At 33.7% G+C, this 19,660-nt stretch overlaps 1 protein-coding gene across 1 annotated transcript in view; it reads left to right on the top strand.

The window, feature by feature from the left end:
• The window catches only part of LOC129950424 (zwei Ig domain protein zig-8), a 358,168-nt gene that overhangs the window by 172,043 nt on the left and 166,465 nt on the right, over window positions 1-19,660 (top strand). The window contains exon 2 of the mRNA XM_056062365.1: window positions 16,548-16,711. Coding sequence (XP_055918340.1) covers window positions 16,548-16,711 — 164 coding nt within the window. The remainder of the gene's footprint in view (window positions 1-16,547; window positions 16,712-19,660) is intronic.

Here is a 19,660-nt window from a genome sequence, read left to right as displayed (position 1 = left end):
TATTTCAATCATGTGGACCTATAAATCAATTTTATTTCACTCAATAAAACTACCTCAAAAAAATTCGACACAGTCAAAACAGGAATTTTGAAACTCATATAAACATCATTCAGTGATTTCACGATGTTTACGATAATTTACTCTCTAAACCGATGTGATGTGAGTCTGAAAAATAAGGTGTTGAAACTTTCAAAAACTTTCTTAATGAACAACAAAAATCCTTGGCATCTATCAACTGAGTATAGTTTCTACATTAAAGAACCTTCTCAATTTATTTAATTAATTTAAATTCACTTTAAGTTATTATAAAGTCAGTTGAAGTTAATAAGGCAATCTCTTTAAAATAAAAAAAAATGATTCAATTATTTCCTGGCTACTTTAAGTGAACTTCAGAATTTCATTCATCTTATATAACAAAAAGTACAACAACAACAACACAACTGTTACGCCCAGCTCAGATTCATTTTGTGGTTGTTATTATGTTAGTAGGAAATTTTCTACTGAACTCTCGCATCTCAAATTACTTTCTTTCGAATAAAATTAACTTGTGAACTTGTGGTATAGCGGTATGGTAAGTCAGCCCCATCTTTGCTGACTCCATCAGAAAAAAAAAGCTGAGAAAACTTTTTTTTCGCTCCTTTTTATTTTTAAATAACACGTTTTCAAAGTAAATTGCTTAGAGCCCCCTTCCTTTCATTGGGCGCGTTTTAAAAAATGGAATATGGATCCCCAAACGTAGGTTATTTTTAATATGATGATGGTTTCTTATTTAGGGGGACTTCCCTGTCCTCTATTTCCTGATGCCAGTTCGTTGGAGTTCGTTGCAAGCAAGAAGCAATTCAATTTCAGTTGTTATAAATCACCGAGATATTACAAGGACTAATCCAAATAAATGTTTTATAACAATTATTATTATTTTGACACAACCGAGTGCTTCTTGGCGAAAAAATAATGCTGATGTCCTTCTTCGCAAATAACAACAACAAAAAATAAGATAAAACGCCAACAGAAACACAAATGACAGCTAAAAAACCTTCAGATGTTAAAATTTTGAAAAATAAAAATAAGGAAAAAAAAAGAAAACGCCTCCAAGAAGTGTGAACAAGTAAAACAGATTCAAATGAATGCTTCATTTAATTTATTCCATAAGTGAAATTTATATATATACAGAAATGCAGAGATGGCAGAATAAAAAACAGGATAAGGAAGCCAGACTAACAGAATTTTTATGAAATATTTAAAAGAAAAAAAGACAAGACCAACATATACTGTGTACTTTATAATGGTTAGGTGTACCTACCTATAAAGGAATTAGCATAGCTTCGCAGAAGCCGGATGGGGAAATTGAAAATACACCAACTAATGAGGGCTTTAAAATACAATTTTATTCAATGGAAAAGAAATTGTTGAATGACATTTCATATAGACGGCACACGCCCGTCGTCGCCTTCATCTTCGTCGTCGTCGTTCTCAAGCTTCAGTTTCAGCTTCAGCTCCACCTCAATGTCCCAATTTCATAACGTCTTTTGCATCACAAGAATATAATTGACATGAATGACATGACGAGGTGACGCCCATTGGATTATCATTATCATTCTGGTTGGGATTGGGTTTGGTTCTGTTGAAGTCGATGGGGGGTTTCGGTTTTTTCTTAAATTGTGTGGGCGCTTTTTATAAATTGGGATTGTGTTTTTTTTTTTATTATTTGAAGCCTCATTTAATACTTAATGTAATTTTAAGTAACAAAACGTCGCATCGGTTTATTTTCGACTTTAATTAAAAAATTCATGCCATTAAATTTTAATTCAAAATAAATAATGCTATTATGCTATGGTTTAAGACTTTGGAGCTAAATTTAAAGTAGATTTTCATTAATGTATAAGATTGTGAAGCAATAATTTCTAAATATAATATAATTTAAAAATAAATGTTTGAATGTCTTGTAAAGAAAGACTAATCAAGAGATTTGATTACAGCATTGAAATAATGAGTTCAAAAAAGTAATGTTTTTTTTTTTAATAAATTACTCAATTTTGTGGGTTTTAACTTAGAATGTATCTTGAAATTATGATTATGTTTTGTTTTGCTGGATTGATAAAATTGTATGGGAAAGTAGAGTAACAATAATTGGACCAGCAGATGATTATTTACAAACTTAATTACATAGATGTCTAAAAACCTTTAACCCACATTTCAGTGTCAATTTCAATTATGTTTTAAGACCCCAAAACAAGAAAAGTTTCACAGATTTTAAATTAGGTAACATAAAATTGAGCCTTTGAAAAACGAACACATGTCCTTATTGCTTAAAACTTACTCACACAAGATGCTGTTCTGACAGGTTGTTTACTAGTTGTTTTAAATTTTCAATACTATAGTTAAGTTTGTATCTTTATGGAATTATTTTGCAATATATGTATGTATGAGCTAGTTAAAGAATTTTTAATGTTGCTTTCTAAAAGAAATTTTGAAAAATATTTTCATGCTTTACTGTTTAATAGTAACATACACTCACATTCGTGAAATAAAAAGTTCTGAAAGTATATACAACTCTTAATAAGCTTTAATGGTGTTTCGGTTTCCTTTGCACAATTTTGTTTTTAAGGAAAACGTAAGGATATTCGGTGTTAAGCAAGAAAATGAATTTATTTTTCATTCAAAATTTTCGTTTAATTCCTAAAAGAAGATTAAAATCGGCTATAAAACTTATTTCTGCTTTTTTATGGCCAAATGAATTAAAACTGTGGTTAGAAAAAAGAGTTGTGATAACAACCATGCTTCTTTTTAAGTTATTTTTTGAAACTGCTCAAAATATTAGCAAATACAATTTTTTAAACTTTATTTCGAATTTGTTCATCTTTCTGCCCTTTACTCTCATTCAAGAAAATAAAACTGAAAAGGAAGGGTTTAATGATAAACTCAAACCCAAGAAATTTATTTTGGATTTCAAATAAGTTTAGGAATTTTTTAAAACATATATTTCACATCATATGTATTTATGTAAAATTGTGTAAATGTATGTTAATTCTTTAAAAAATTGCCACCTCGACACAGATTGATATAAGGATAAAAACTTAAAAACTTTAAAAAGATAATTCTTTCTAAATATTCATTTCAATGGGCATCTAAGAACCTTCAACAAAAGATTCCCAGAAATTCCAAAAAGAAAAAGGAAACACCCTTAGGTACTTCAAATATTAGTAAAAATTATCCCAAAAAAGGATTTTTCATGTAGGTCCTTTCTTTTTTTTGTTTTATTGAAACAACCTCTGTATGTTATAGATATACACAAATGCATACATATACATTCTTTTAGATGTTCCTTTAGTAGAACAAATTTAAAACTTTAAGTAACAATGTATTTTAAAAGTTTTATTTAATTTTTTTTTAAATGCTGATGGTTGTAGAAATACTGAGAAATAGAGAGGCTGACCATTTGGTTAAGTTAAAGATTATTTAAAATTATGTCTTTAGGAATATGCTTATGTTTCGTTCATATTAAAATGCTTACGAGTAAATGGAAGACAAAGTAGAGTTGATAGAAAAACAATACTCTGTTAAATTAAAACCAGTGTCGTTTTAAGCTTATTTTTTAATGTTGTGATTTAACAAGTCCTTAAAGATGGAATTTGTAAAGCTTAGAATATAATGACGCAAATTTGCAAAATTTAATATTGAAAATAGATAAGAAGGATATGATGGATATGTGGTTGACATTTGGCTGATATCGTTTTCGATTAATAATGTATGCCTCATCCTTTTCAATGAAAATTAAAGAGAAATTTGTCTTTGGGTTTTACTTAACTATTTTTGTATTTGCTGTACAATAAAACGATAAGAAACACTTAAATTCCTCCTAACTTTCTTTGTTGTGTGAATATTCGAAAAAAACTGTTTTTATTCAAAAATTGCATCATATTTGTATGCTTCATAAAGTAAAAACAGTCATTGACAGAAAAAGACTGCCAACATATAAATATTATCAAATATTAAGTTCTTCAATTTTCAATTAACATTTATTTCAATTTCTCTCCAGTGTGGTTTTCGATTGCATTTTCTGTAAATGTTTGTTTTTAGAGCGGGTCAAAACACTGCTTTAAAAAAAAAAGCCCTTGGCTAAATGTATTTTTTTTTTGAAAATCAGAAAAGATGTTGTTCAGAAATTCAATAAATGACAAAGAAAAGATATTTATTACTATGAAAGACTATTTACTCGGGTTTTCAATTGGTGCGGGTAGATATGCAGTTGTTTATGAAAAATCGCCAAGTCAAGTAACACGATTGAACCGCACGGTTAAATGATAAAACTTTATTATCAAAATGACTGTTCGTGAACGAAAGCGTTGTGTGCTTGGCGCCTATTTTACGGTAGACGTGGTGGGCCTTCCCAATCGACACTTCAATGGTTGGTGGCCAAATTTGAGATGCCCGGTTCAATAAACACCCAACACTCGTACGTTCAAGTAACGCAAGATCGGCAGAGAACATCACCGCCGTCTGTGAAAGTGTACAGTAGAACCCAAGGCAGTCTATTCCCCTCCATGCACAAGAACTCGGCCTTTCGCAGACATTAACTTGTTGAAGTTTGCATACTCGTACAAAATCCAACTGACTTAATAACCCAAAATTCATGACCATACCCAACGCTGTTTTTTCACTGACTGGGCTTCGAATCGTTTCTAAGAGGACCCCAATTCTGGCCGAAAAATCATCTTTAGTGACGAGGGTCATTTTTAGGAGAATGGCAAGCAAAATTTCCATATATGGGACTACACAAACCCACGCTAGGTTCACCAGGTGATAACACATCCTCAAAAAGTAATCGTTTGGTGTGAAATTTGGGCCGGAGCGGTGGCGTAATTGGTTCGAACTTTTTTCAAAACGACGGTAGTCAGGCGGTTACCGTCAACAACGATCGTTACATAACGATGATAACTAATTTCTATTGGCCTAAATTGAACCATATGGACCTAGACGACATGTGCAGCAGGATGGAGCTACGTGTCACACAGCAAACGCCAGGATTGACATTTTGCATTAACGATTTGAGGGTAAGGTTGTCTCTCGCGGGGGTGATTTAAATTGAACACCATGCGATTTGACCCCGCTAAATTTGTTTCCTGTAGCGTTTCTTGAAGTCGCAGGCCTATGCAAATAAACCATAATCGAAAAACATAACACAGGCAATCGCTCAAATTCATCCGGATCTATGCGAAAGAGTCATTGAAAACTGGTCCACTCAGATCCGTTTCACCGTAAGAAGCTGAGGTTGACATTTGAATGATGTCATATTGTACACTTAATGGCATACAAGCGCCTTTCAAAAAAATAAATAATTTTTTAAATACTTCACACACAGCTTTTTTAATTCTATTTCAAAATCCACCCGCCTTGAATAACCCTTTAAATACATCCAAGTAACTTAAAAAATGAAAACTAACAATTTTTAAGGAACACACCGAATTCACCACTATCCAAAAAATATAATCATAAGTACAAATGTTTTGCAAAGCAGGTTTATTTTTTTTTATAATAAGTGAAGACTCAAGGGAATAATACTACCCTATGTAGGGACACGGAGCACTAGAAAAGTGAAAGAGGTGTTGAAAGGAGGGGTTAGTGCATATTGGTTTTGAATTCCTGAATATTGCAATGGCTAGCAAAGACAGAGTGTGAAAAGGCATTCTACATTCAGTTAGTACGGCTTAAGAACTACTCTCCGTACTTGTCAATACGACATCGAGTTGGTATCGAGGGTATATTGCATTCCTAAGCACGAGTATTACGGTTGAACTGTTTAAGGGGAGGAATGCAGATGGCTATTTCTCTAAAACATAAACCGTTAAAATAACGTTACAAGAGGGTGAGACAAGAAACTTTTCGACAATATTCAAGCGACATAAATGATCTTATGATGGTATTATCACCAATCAATGCTCTAAATGCTCTACGGTCAAAACTGTCCAAAAGGCTTAAGTAAGTTGCAGGAGCACCAGCCCAGATATGGGAGTTATACTCAAGCCTTGGATGAAAAACTTCTTGCATCGCCTTAGTAAAACCAAATTAGTATGTTACTTTATCCTCAAAAACATTTAAATAAATTAAATTGGTTGGCGCAACAGTCCGTTTGAGAACTAGGGCCTAGTGACTGACCTACAGTTTAAAGCCGAATCTGAACGGCAAATTTGAGAAAACAAGAATTACTCTTGGAGAATCTGTCCATACCTCGCAAGAGGCAGTACCCGTGAAAAAAAAAAAAACAAAGCATTTAAATTAAAACATTCAAAAACATTTTCCTTGAAAAATAATGTCTTCAAAATACTGAAATTGAATAAAAAGGAAAATCATATTGAAATACAGAAGCAACGGTTTTGCTGACCAAATTTGGGCCATACAGAATTTTTGTAATAAATAATTTAAAAAAATGCTTAAAATAAGTTTTGTTGCCCAAACACTTCGACTCCAGCCCGTTCTTTTTTACTCAAAATGCTTTACAAATTTGATTTATTACTTCGGGGTCTGTTTTTGGGTATTTGATAGAAGTATTTTTTAACTGGATTTGAAAATGACACTTTTAGGAAATGAGACAAACGTTGACTTGTGTTATCTCGGTGTAACAATACATCAATGATTTTGTATGGTCGCATGCTAGTTAGTTTTTTTTTTGACAAACAATTATTTTAAGAGAAAGAAAGATTTCGTCAAAAATAGTTAATTAATAAAAAGAACTCAAATCTTTTAAGTTGAAAAGCTACCACAATTTCAATTCACCTATTTGCATTCGGAAAAATATTTCTATCCAATTTTAAGCTTCTGAATTTATTTTGTTCATTATCTTAAAAACACTGGGTCCTTTTGCCATTTTTAACCTTCATACACGGCACGTGTATCCCTGTTCATAATTTCCATATACCTTTTTCAAAAATTATATTTGTTCTTTTATTTTGCCACATGAGTGTTTTCTAAACTTATTTGCTTGATACCATTAAACATAATTAGTATTTATTTAAAATTTTTGTTTAATCTTCTACCGTTGGGTTTTGTTTGGTTGTTGACTTATAAATAAATATATGAATTTGTATATACCCGTTTTAAGGGGTTTATTTGCTATTTTTAGGTTAAAACAAAACAAAACAGATTATGTAAATAACCTATTATGATACAAGATAATTTCGATTTTAATTAGATTTGAAAAAATACAATTTTTGAAAACATATACATATAAAAAAGACATTTTAAAACTGGTATTGTATTTTTATAGCGGCATTATTAAAATAAAATTTGTTATTCCAAGAATTAGCAAAATATTGACAAATTTAAATGACATTAATAATTTAAAATGCATAACATAGCTGAAGTTGGCTATAAATTTCTCAATGACCGCAAATTATAAAAATTCTCCTTCAAAATTTCCATACTTGGATAAGTCCGAAACCTCACATAAAATATTTATGACCTCCTTAAGAACATCTTAAAACATATGTAACATCGTTTTTTATTTTTGTAAATGAAAAAAAAGAAGAAAAATATGAACTCTCAGAAACGCAAGCACCGTGTCCTAATAATTTTACACACTCTTAACCTAGCACTGTAGTGTTATAATTTGTTTCATCCCTGACGTAAGGATATCCCACTTAAATTTATTTCATGCGAATAATATACACACTTTACGTTGCTGGAATACTTAAGGATTTTGTTGTTCTCCCCATCCCACCAAGTCGACAAGTGAAGTAGTATAGAAACCCACCTAAGCTTTGGATAACAAAGTTGAGTGTATGTGCTCCTTCTACTACTGCTGCCCTATATCACAATGATTCGGAATAATTGATCGAAATTGGCGAAGCAGGACAATTGAATTTTCAAAAGAATTTGAGATTTGTGGAATTTCAATGAACCGAACCGGCAAGACTCAAAGAACTCCTTTGTATATGAATGTATGTATTTTTCTCTATATTCTCTTCATCGGTGTTTTGTTGTTGATGATTTATTTATTGTTCTTTTTCCATAATATACATCTCTATGAATGGAGCAATCGATTGTAAATAAAATTTATATGAGAAACAACAACAACAAATAAAAATATAAATAAAAACAAAAAGAATTGTTTTTATGAACGCATTCATGCTCATCACAACATCGAAGCAACAAAAATACAGATTTAGGCCAAAGGATATTATGAAGTTGAAAGAGGTGGAGGATTTGGGTTGTGAATTCAAGAAGATAGGTTTATTTTAACTTTGTTATCCGCTTGCCAATTTTAAGAGTAATGACTATTGAAATGAGAATTTTGATATTCTCAATAAATTTGTTTAGATGTTCCTTAATTTACAAATCAGTCCTTTTTATTTATATCTTATAGGTACTTGATTTAAATGGCTATGTCAGATGTCTGAAGGTATATTTTATGTGGATACAGAAGAGAATATGGATCTTAAGTTGAAATTGATAAATATTTCTTTTCTAAATGCTTTGAAGTCTGAAATATGTCTGTGTCTAGCTTGTTAATTTTAATTTTTAGATGCCAACGATTGTTGCTTAGGAATGCCTTGAAGAAATATTTCAAAAACACTTTTAACAAGGATTAGTAAACGTTTAATTTCTATAATTTTGTTGTTACATATGCAAAGTTTATTCATCCCAAAAATGGAACCAATAACCGTATTTTGAAAACAATTATACATACATTGTTACGGATACCCTTTAAGGTAGACAACATTTTCGAAGGTTTAAAAATAATGAAATATGAGGTTATTAAATAAAAAGGTTTGCTTTATCTAATTTTTCTTAACAGACATTTTCTGTTGATTCGTATGTCCTTTCTCGTTTTGTTTTATCTCAAAATGAGCAAGTTGTTTTCTTTTTTTTCCTAACTCAAATAAAGGTCCCTTTAACATTATTTCTGGGCATTTGAAAAAAGACATTTAATTAAAAATATGTCAAAAAATTTGTATTTCCAAAAATTTAATTTGGTTAAGGATCATATTTCTACTGCACTTACTTTAGTTTTTTTAAATGTTTTGAAATAGTTTTCAAATTGTATAAAACAATTGGGAACAATACATTACACATTTTTAAGCCAAACATTGCATTAAGGATTCTATTAAAACTTAAAACATATTTATTTATTGTGGAAATTGTAGTCAATCGAAAATTGGCGACGAGTGAAAGAGAGTGATTGAAATTTAGGAATACTCAGATTGAATTGATTTATCTTACACCAGTCAGAAAGAGTTTTGATTTCCTTTTGCAAAAGATCGCAATCGCTTGAACTTTGAATACGGCTAAAAATTTCAGATCATCTGCAAACAGAAGGCACATTGATTTTTGAAGTACATCAAGTAAGTCATTAATGAAAACGTGGAATAAGATCGGACCTAAATGGCTTCCCTGGGGAACACCTGATGAAACATGTATAGGATTTGATAGATTTGAATCAATATGTACATAGGATAACGATTATTTAATGAAACCCGATTTTTTTAAGTTTTTTCAATAGAATATTGTGATGCACCCTGTCAAATGCTTTAGCGAAATTCAATCATATAGTTTGAGCGCTAGGAAAAGGAGAAAGGGTTTGAAAGGAGATGTCGGTGCATATTGGTTTTTAATTAATGAATATTGCAATGGCTAGGAAAAACAGAGTGTGGTAAGGCATTCCACTTTCGCATAGTACGGCTAAAGAACGAATCTCTGTATGGGCCCGAGGGTATGCTAATGAGCATTCCTAGAAGCATGAGTATTACGGTTGAACTGTTTAAGGGGAAGAATGCAGCTGGCTATTTCTCTAGAGCATAAACTGTTTAAATAACGGTAAAAAAAGGGTCAGACAAGATACCTTACGACAATGTTCAAGCGAAACAAATGAACTTATGATGATATTATCGGCTACCAATTTTAATGCTCTGCTTTCAAGAGGTTTAAGTAAATTGCAGGAGCACCAGCCCAGAGATGGGAGTTAAAATCAAGCTTTGGACTTATCTAAGCCTTGTAGATAACAGTCAGATCAGAAGAGGTGAAATATTTATTGCATCGCCTAAGAAAACCCATTCACCTAGCGGCATTTTTGGCGACATCGCGTATGTGATCGTTCCACAAGAGGTGTGATCATATGTTAAATAAATAGTTGTTTACAAAATGTTGTTACTTACAAAGAAGTGTGTTGCTAAAACAATGAAAGTTAGAAGACTGTATTTATAGGTTCATTACGGTAAATGGGCTGGTAATTGATAGATTCCTTGTTTTACCCAGACAGTTTTATTACTTCTTTAAAAGTGAGTGCATAACCTATTACTCTATTTGTTGTTGTTATCCAGCCACTTAGTTTTTTCCTATGAATTTGTGTCTTGTATGACACAATGCTGGACAGTGCCATAGGAAAAGAGTAGTGAGTCTTCGTGTTCTTACTGATTGTTATACCCTTTGCATATGTCGTCGTTAAGAAAACTTATTTTTTCCTGTTTTCTCACAATAGGTTGTGGCCGCAGAGATTTTTCTGTGGCGCAGGTGTCAAGGCTTTTATCGTTAATTGGCTTCATGGTGTATTTTGTTACAAATTATCTGTTAATTAAATCACATCATATTGTGGCTATATTTAAGAGTCTGTATTGGATTGGTCTAGAGTGGTACCTTTCATCACAAGTTCATTGCTTCTCTCATTCGTAGATACATTAATGTACCCAACAGAGTCTAATGTAGTGCTGTAAGCCAAGAACTGACAGTTCGCGACATAAATGTACAAGCTTCAATTTGGTAAGCTAGATCGATTGTTTCCGAAAAAACCTGCACATAACACTGTACCGAGAAGTAAGGGTAGAGATATAGCCAACTCATTTAATTGTGGTATATTGTTTCCCCAATTATTTCTATCAGGTAAGATAGTTGTGAAGGGTTTGTGGAAGTTCATAACATGGCATTTGTATTTGTATTTATTTATTTTAAAATAGCTTACAACGTAGGAAATAAGGCTTATAAACTTTTGCAGCCTTTAAATATGAAAATGTAAAATGTAAAATGTAAAAAAGAGAAAATAAAAAAGAAAAAAAAATGAGAAAGATGAGGACTTACCTAATAAATATTATCAACGATTTGCCAAATAATTGAAAACTAAGGATTTAAACCTATTTGCGCTCCTTATACTTTTCATCGCTTTGGGCAGGGAGTTCCAAAGGGGTGTAACATGGACAAAAAATTGACGCTCAGTAGTGATATATTTAAATCGAAGTTGTATAAGGAGACCTTGAGAAACAAGGAAAGTTGTTGAGTTTGAATGATTTCATGCAGATAGTTTACTATCGGAAGTTTAGTAAACTGTCAAGACAACATCGAGATATACGTTGCGCAAAGTTCGATATGTGGTCATATCGTCGCAGATCAAAGACGTAGGGGGTAATGTTATTATAAGCAAAATTTAATTTGCGGCTAGTGGTAGAGTCCAAAAAAATTGACATGCATATAACATAATGAGTAGTATAAGAGTTTTGGCAAGTAGCAATTTAGTTTTAGTAGGGATGAAACTTCGAGTGAACTGAAGAGCACGAAGACTACCATAGACTTTTTCAATGGCACTATGAAGGTGGTCGTTCCATGTAAGGGTACGATTGAAAATTATCCCTAAATTTGTGGCAGTACTGACATAGTTAATGACTTCGCCTTCAAGTTTTAAGGTGCTTAAGACCGAAAAATCAAAGGTTTAGCGATAGATCGGAAGAGCTGTTGATTTGAGAGGATTTAAGGATTCTTTTTGGACCATTGTAGAATGAGGAGCAGGTCCTCATTCATTAAATCTACGGTATCATTTTTTACTACAAATGGTCTATTTATAAGGAGCTGTACATCATCAGCATAAAGATGAATCAGACAATTTTTAAAAACATGTGGAAGCTCGTTTACATATAGTGAGAAGAGGATTGGTCCTAGGATAGATCCCTGAGGCACTCCAGGTAAGACATTGAGAAAGGAAGAAGAACGTTCACTTGTCACCACGCATTGTTGTCTTCCGCTAAGGTACGAATGAACAAGCTTACAGGATTCTAAGGAAAAACAAATACTTCTCCGCACCTTTTTACACAGAATTGGATGGCTTACAGTGTCAAAGGCCTTTGAATGGTCTAAAAACGTTAGCAGTGTCATATAATCATTGTACATTGTGAATTTTATTTCATCAGTCACGAAAAGTAAGGCAGCTGCGCTTTGGACGAAAACCATATTGACAGGAATTCAACAAGTTGTTAATTGTTAGGTATTTTTGTATCTGCTTTAAAATAGGCTTTTCGACGGCCTTTGAAAGAAACGGAAGAATAGCATTGGGCCGACTTCCTGTAGCAGAAACTGTTTGCTTTTTAGGGACGGGAATAATTTTGGCCTTCTTCAATTCTAATGGAAACTTGGATGTGGTAAGTATACTATTAAATAAATAAGCAATATAGCGAAGTAAATATGGTAGTAACAGCGCACCAACAAGTCTCGGATACGACGGATTTATTGTTGACAACCAACGCAAACGAATAAATGACAACGAACTTCGGATATGCACATGGAATTTTAGTTCCCTTAGCAAAAAGAGGATGAAAAACTGCTATATTTACTATGGTGACTGCTACCACGAAAACCAACAGTGCTTATTTGGATGCGGCTTCATCATTGGGGTCAGACTTAGGCAAGAAGTCTTGAGCTATAGGTGCATCAATGAGCGCCTCATGACCATACGCATCAAAGCTAAATTCGGCAACATTCGCCTGATATGCACGCACGCACCACAGAAAAGAAAGACGACAGCACCAAAGATATGTTCTTCGAGCTCCTAGACAAAACATATGAGCAGTGCCCTAGCTACGATATTAAAGTAGTCATAGGCGATTTTAATGCCAAGCTAGGAAGGGAAGACATCTTTGGTGGAATAACCGGGAAGAACAGCCTGTAGGCTCATAGATTTTGATATGGAGCGAAGCGTCATGGTAGCTAGTACTCGATTTCCACACCTCAACATCCACAAAGGAGCTTGGACTTCTCCAGATCAATCTACCGTCAACCAGATTGACCATATTGCGATCGACGCCAGACACGCTTCCAGCATTATGGATGTACGAACTTTCCGAGGAGCTAACATCAACTCAACTCGGATAACAACCTCGTTGTAGCCAAGGTAGCACTTCAGGTTTTCAGACTCATGGCAAAACAGGGAGGTGCTGGGGAAGGTACAAAGTCGAACGGCTACAATCACCAGAGATCGCCAAATCCTTTTCCGACCGAGTTACAAGTAACCTCTCTCGAAGTTCTCTGCCGCCAACACAATGTATCGAAAACCAGTGGCAACATTGCCAAGATGCAAACAGAGAAGCCGCCTCTGATGTGCTGCGTTTCAAACAGCCACCAACAATTAACCCCCGGTTTGATGAGGAATGTCGGCAGGCAAATGCAGCCAAACAACAGGCACGCAAAGCTGCGCTGCATAAAAGGACGAGAGCTGCTCATGAGCTCTATGAGGAGAATAAGCGAGAGGAACGCCGACTTCTCAGAAGGAAAAAGAGAGGGCATGAGAAGCGTGCGGTCGAAGATGTTGAGAGGTATAAAAGCAGGAATGAGGTTCGTAAGTTTTATGAACAGGTGAAACGAAATTCACAGGTGCATACCTGCACCTAGAACCGAAGGCTGCAAAGACAAAAGTGCAAACATCATAGTGGAACCGCAGTCAATGCTGAGGATATGGAAGGACCACTTCTGCAGACTCTATAACGGCGACGACGAACTGAATTCCGCTGGCAGGCAGAATGATGCATTCAACATAGACGACGAAATCCAACAATCCCGTCCTTCCGACTTAGACGAAGTAAAGATTGCCATATCTAAGCTGAAGTCTAATAAAGCCGCTGGAGCGGATGGCTTGAATGCCGAGCTCTTTAAAGCAGCTGGAAATAAGTTGGTAACGAGCATACACCAACTTATCTGTAAGATATGGTCGAAAGAAAGCATGCCCGATGAATGGAACCTCAGTATTGTTTGCCCGATCCTGAAAAAAGGAGACCCTCTAAACTGCGCAACTATAGAGGAATCAGTCTACTTAATATCGCCTATAAAATCTTTTCTGCATTTGTGTGGTCTTGGACCAGGAAATTCCACAGTTGATCAAATATTCACATTACGGCAGATCCTGGAAAAAACCCAAGAACACCAAATCGACACCCTCCATCTTTTCATCGATTTCAAGGCCGCATATGACAGCATCTACAGGTGCGAGCTGTATGGAGCCATGTCTATTTTTGTGCAGAATGACCATGGAGAATTCACGCTGCTCCATAAAGGTTGGAAACAGCTTAACAGAACCTTTCGATGTCAAAAAAGGTTTTAGACAAGGTGATGCGCTGTCATGTGATTTTTTTAACATCGTGCTTGAAAGCATAGTGCTGAGCTCACACGTCAACACTAGATGCACTATCTTTCAAAAAACTGTCCAATTACTAGCATATGCTGATGACATTGACCTAATCGGAAGAACTCAGCGTGATGTCAATGGGGCTTTTGTGAGTATTGAGGCAGAGGCAGCAAAAATAGGTTGAACGGTTAATGAGGGCAAAACAAAGTACATGCTGTCGTCAAGAAAGGACATAAAACACCGACGTCTTAGTCAAAACGTCACCATCGACAGACGTAACTTTGAGGTAGTCAAGCACTTCGTCTACCTAGGCTCCTCTGTAAACGACCCTTATCATCCCCGTCCTGCTATACGGTGCAGAAGCATGGACTATGACAAAAGCGGATGAAAACACCTTGGGTCGTTTCGAGAGAAAAGTTCTTCGTGTGATCTACGGTCCCGTATGCATCGAAGGGGAGTGGAGGAGAAGATGGAACGACGAGCTCTATGGGCTGTACAGCGACGTAGACTTAGCCAGAAGGGTAAAAGTCCAACGACTAAGATGGCTGGGTCACGTAGAGCGCATGGAAACCAATGCTCCGGCCCGGAAAGTCTTCGAATCCAAACCCACAGAACAGCGCAGTAGAGAAAGACCGCGGATCAGGTGGCGCGCACAAGTGGAAGGTGACCTCACCTAACTTGGAGCGCGAAACTGGAGACATCTAGCTAGGGACCGAGCTAGATGGAGAAGTTTGTTGGGTGAGGCCCTAGTTCACACAGGACTGTAGCGCCACCTTAAGTAAGTAAGTAAACGTTACTTTAACTAGTATCTTACTACTTTAACTAGTATCTTATTACACACAGATATATTTATAAATAATTTTGGAATTACTACTCAAAAAATCCATATGAGGATTAAGGACAAATAACAAGGCGATTTTTGTTTTTTTTTGTGTTTTTTGGTATCTTTCAAAACCAAATGTATTTGTTTTAATTAATTTCAAGAAATAATACAAACGAAAAAAACTCTTTCAAATGATAAAGTTTGCAGAAAATAAAATACAAAATTAAAACAACCTTCTCACAAATTTAATTGGAAATTTATTCCCATTATTTATAATCTCAAACTAACGTTTTATTTTGTTGTTTTGAATATGAAATTAATTTTAAGATACAATCACTTTGCTTTAACTTTTTGAAACTTTATTCTACCACAATATTCATAATATTTCACATGCAACATATGTACCATACCATCCCTACACATATTGAGTACTTTCTGAACTGTATGAATAAAAGCATATAAAACAAAAGTACTGATTTCAAAGAGGATTATCATAATAGAAAAAAAGAAAAAAAAACAATAATAATAATAATCGTATATGAAGTTTCATTGAATGCTCAAAAAAGATAACACTTATAATGAATATACACAGTGGGAGATATACGAGTAGGTAGGTAAAGGTTTACATTTTCCATAAGCTCATCATTCCACCCACCGGATATTGGGTGGGCGTCGTCGTAGTCCCACACCTCTCCTTCATATATTTCCGTTTTTCGATTATATTTGGTTGAGGTTTGAAGTGAAACAAAATTTTATTTATGTGTTTTTAAAATTAAAAAGAAAGAGTAAACCCAAAAACAAAACATCAACAAAAACAAAAACCCCGAACCTGATCCAGGAAGAAAAAAATCCTTGGCGTCTTTGTGTTTCAATTATGTTGTTTGTGTAGAAAAAAAGAGTTCTTCCTTCCTTCCTTGCTCCCGTTCCATTGCCAAGTCAGAACTTTTATTTCCGAGTAAGTGAAACTTTTTCTGTTCGTATGTTTAAGTTTTTCTTTATTTTTGTTTGAATCGAATCGAAACGAATCGAATTGAATGGAATATATTTTCTTCCTTTGGGATGAGTGGACCTAAAACGTTGATCTACTTTTCCCTGGAACAATATATGAATTTTTTTGTTTGCACAGATTTAAACAAAATATTGCAAATCGACTTATTTTATTTTATATTTATTATTTATTTGTTAAAGGGATATAAATTCGATGAAGTATAAATTTAGAAGGAGAATTTATAATCGAATAAGAACGATATATCTTTGGGGGGGGGGGTGGTAATAGCTTAAAATATATTATTTGTATTTTCAAAAATAGTTTTCTGGTATCTAATGACAGATTTTTGTCTTATTTTTTTTTTGCAGAATCGTTAAGTTCATATTCAACAACGATGACAACGACGTCAACAACATTATCTCCTTCAAGTATCCTGCCATATTTTGACTTTGATGTACCTCGAAATGTCACAGTGACAGTAGGACAGACAGGATTTCTTTACTGTCGAGTAGAAAGACTTGGAGATAAAGATGTAAGTTTTTATTCTAGTTTAATGTACTATTCCTGCAAACATAACATATGTGATGCTGGAGCCTTTTATTTATATTAAACTTAATAAAATAAATGGAACAACTTGTGAAGGATATGTCCTTGTCTGCTTTTTGGATAGGAGGATGCTTTTGACATTTATTTTTATGGAAAATGATACCTACACAATTTTATCTTTTATTAAATTATGTTCAAGAAATAACGATTTTTTATACTTAAGAAGATTATTTTAAACAATTGCTGTCACTATGTTTGCAAAATTTTCAGAAGGACGGGGGCTGTATTGTTAACTTAACAAGTCACCTTTTGGCATGTTTGTATCATAATTCTTAAACATGAGGTGTTAGAACTAAATCATGAAGTCCTACAGAATTTTATTTTGTGAAGACGACTAAACGTTTTTGTTTGTGCTTTTCTTTCTTGGTGGAAAAAAAATATTTAAACTATTGTAACTAATTATATTTTTAATTATTGAAACATTTCAATGAAGAAATCAAAAGAAACTTTTGAAGAATACTTGAAAGTTGTTATATATAGAATGCAACATAAAGGACTCTTAAGGTATCTACACTTAGTTTTAAGTGCTTTAAAAATACCTTAACTACCCCACTTAGCTTGATCATATAATTTTAATAAGAATTTTGTATGGAGTGGTTGCTTTGAGTAAACTTATTTCCCAGAAAATAAATGATTTCTTGGTAATTTCTCTCAAAAACTCTACCTCTATAGGTATAAGTGCTGGAAAAACAAATACACACATATTTTTTTTATGTAATGTTGGTATCATAATTTTGTTTTAAGTTTCTTTCATATCAAACAAAATCTTCTGCAAATCTCTTGACGCGGTTTTATTTTCCTTTATTTTTTTACAAAAATTCAGAATTAAGAACTTTTTTTAGCTGTTTAAATAAAATGTTCATGAATTTTCAATTGAAAACTTGTACTACGAATTCAGTATTCAAATTTGAAACAATATCCCGCGGGCTAACGTTGTTTGCTTGTTGGTTTTCTGAACTGCTGATGGTTTATTGAATGTGACCATTGTTCGTTTGCTTTGTTTACATCCATCATCGTGCCACGCCGCGCCGCAGTGACATGCTGAATAGAGTTTTGACTTTTGATGGTTTATTTACCGAGGAACTGAAAATTTTAGTTTATTTAACTTCAAAAGGATATACCTTTGCCTTAACCTTTGGCGGTCGTCAGTGCAAACAAATCAATAGTAATTTTCAATTCATTTGAATTTTTGTTTTTGCATTTAGAGGTAAATAATGGAAAGGTTTTTACTTCCCTATTCTAATAAGTACACATCTAAAAAAGTGAAGTTTGATGGCTTGGCGGTTTATGGCTTTCAACCATTTATGGTGTGGACGTTTTCATTAATTTTTTTTAATTGTACTTGCAAGTTTAGTTTGCCCTTTTTTTCAAAAAGTGTCAAAAAGTGAAGATTAGGAATCAGAAGTAATTTATTTCCACGGAATTTGAACTTGAAAATCAACTGGAACAGCTCAAAGATTGAAAGACTTCAATATCCAGGCGATATTAAAAAAAGGGAAGTTTGTTGCATTTTTAAATACGGCATTTCGAAGTTAAATCTCTTCCCCCTTTTTTTTTATCAAAAAAATGTTGGCCTCAATTTTTAAGGCATATTCAATTCCGGGAACTTCTGAATCCTTCATAATTACTTTTTGTCATTGACGATGTCGTGTTTTCAGTTTGACGTCAAGCCAGGACTGGTTTATTTGGTCTATCAATGAGACCACTAATTTCTAATTCCGGTATAATATTAATATAGGGTTTCCAAAAACTGGTATTAAAGGGTGATTTTTTAAAAGCCATAGGAAAGTTTAAAAAAACACACAGAATTCAGAAAAATGAAATCGTAATTTTAATTGATAGTACGGTGCATGTATTTTATGTTTGAAGATTATTTCATGCAAATGTTGAACTTAACTGCTCCCCAAATGATCCATTAATTTAGTCCAATTTTGGCAAACTCTTTCCAACATTTCGGCCGGTATCTCATGAATAAATGCTTCAATGTTCTCTTCCGTCAATTGAAGCGGGCTTGTCTGTATAGCCCCAAAAAAATAGTCTAAAGGTGTTAGATCGCACGATATAGGGCACCAATATCGTGCACCGAACGTGAATTAAAATGTTAACCGAACTCGCCTATCAATAAGTCAATTGTTGCGCGTCCTGTGTGGCATGTGGCACCGTCCTGTTAAAACCAAATGCAATGCAAGTTAAATTCTTGCATTTTGGGTAAAAAAAAGTTGGAAATGATTTCACGGTAGCGCTTACTATTCACAGTTACGTTACGATATGCATTCTCGTTGGAGAAGTACATTGAGCCATAAATTAGCTTCGTCGCTCGCTGGAAAAAGAGCGCGAAGAACTTTCTTAGCAGAGCACGCATTTTTATAATAAAATTCAATCATTTTCAAGCGTTGTTTGTTTATAAGACAATTCATATTTAAATTATAAACCAAACTTAAGATGTTTGACAGTGAAACAAAACACGAAACATGAGTCAGCTGTTTAAACCAGTGTTGCCAAAAAGATAATAGCTAAACAATCACGATTTATTTCGATACTGAAAATAAATATTATTTTGATTTTAACAGTGACAGTGAAAAACAGATTGTAAGCAATTTGGGTCTTTACTTATAGCATCAAGAAAAAAAAGGAGAGTAAATTACTCAATCGCGGTGGTCAATTGTTATCACATCTTCGAGATTTACCACGGTCAGAAAACTTTTTTAACAAAACTGCGAACTGACTTCAAAATTTCAGTACTTTTACAGTATATTTTAACATTTATAATATGTTGTTAAATTTTTTAAGGGTTGATTTTATTATCAAAATTTGAACCATCATAAGTCAAAGCAGCTTTAGACAAAGTAAACAGACATGTGACGCATTTAAGCTT

Source organism: Eupeodes corollae, chromosome 3 (assembly GCF_945859685.1).
Source record: "Eupeodes corollae chromosome 3, idEupCoro1.1, whole genome shotgun sequence".
Taxonomy (NCBI): domain Eukaryota; kingdom Metazoa; phylum Arthropoda; class Insecta; order Diptera; family Syrphidae; genus Eupeodes; species Eupeodes corollae.
Note: the sequence above shows the minus strand (reverse complement) of the source record. Positions and strands in the feature narration are given on the sequence as shown.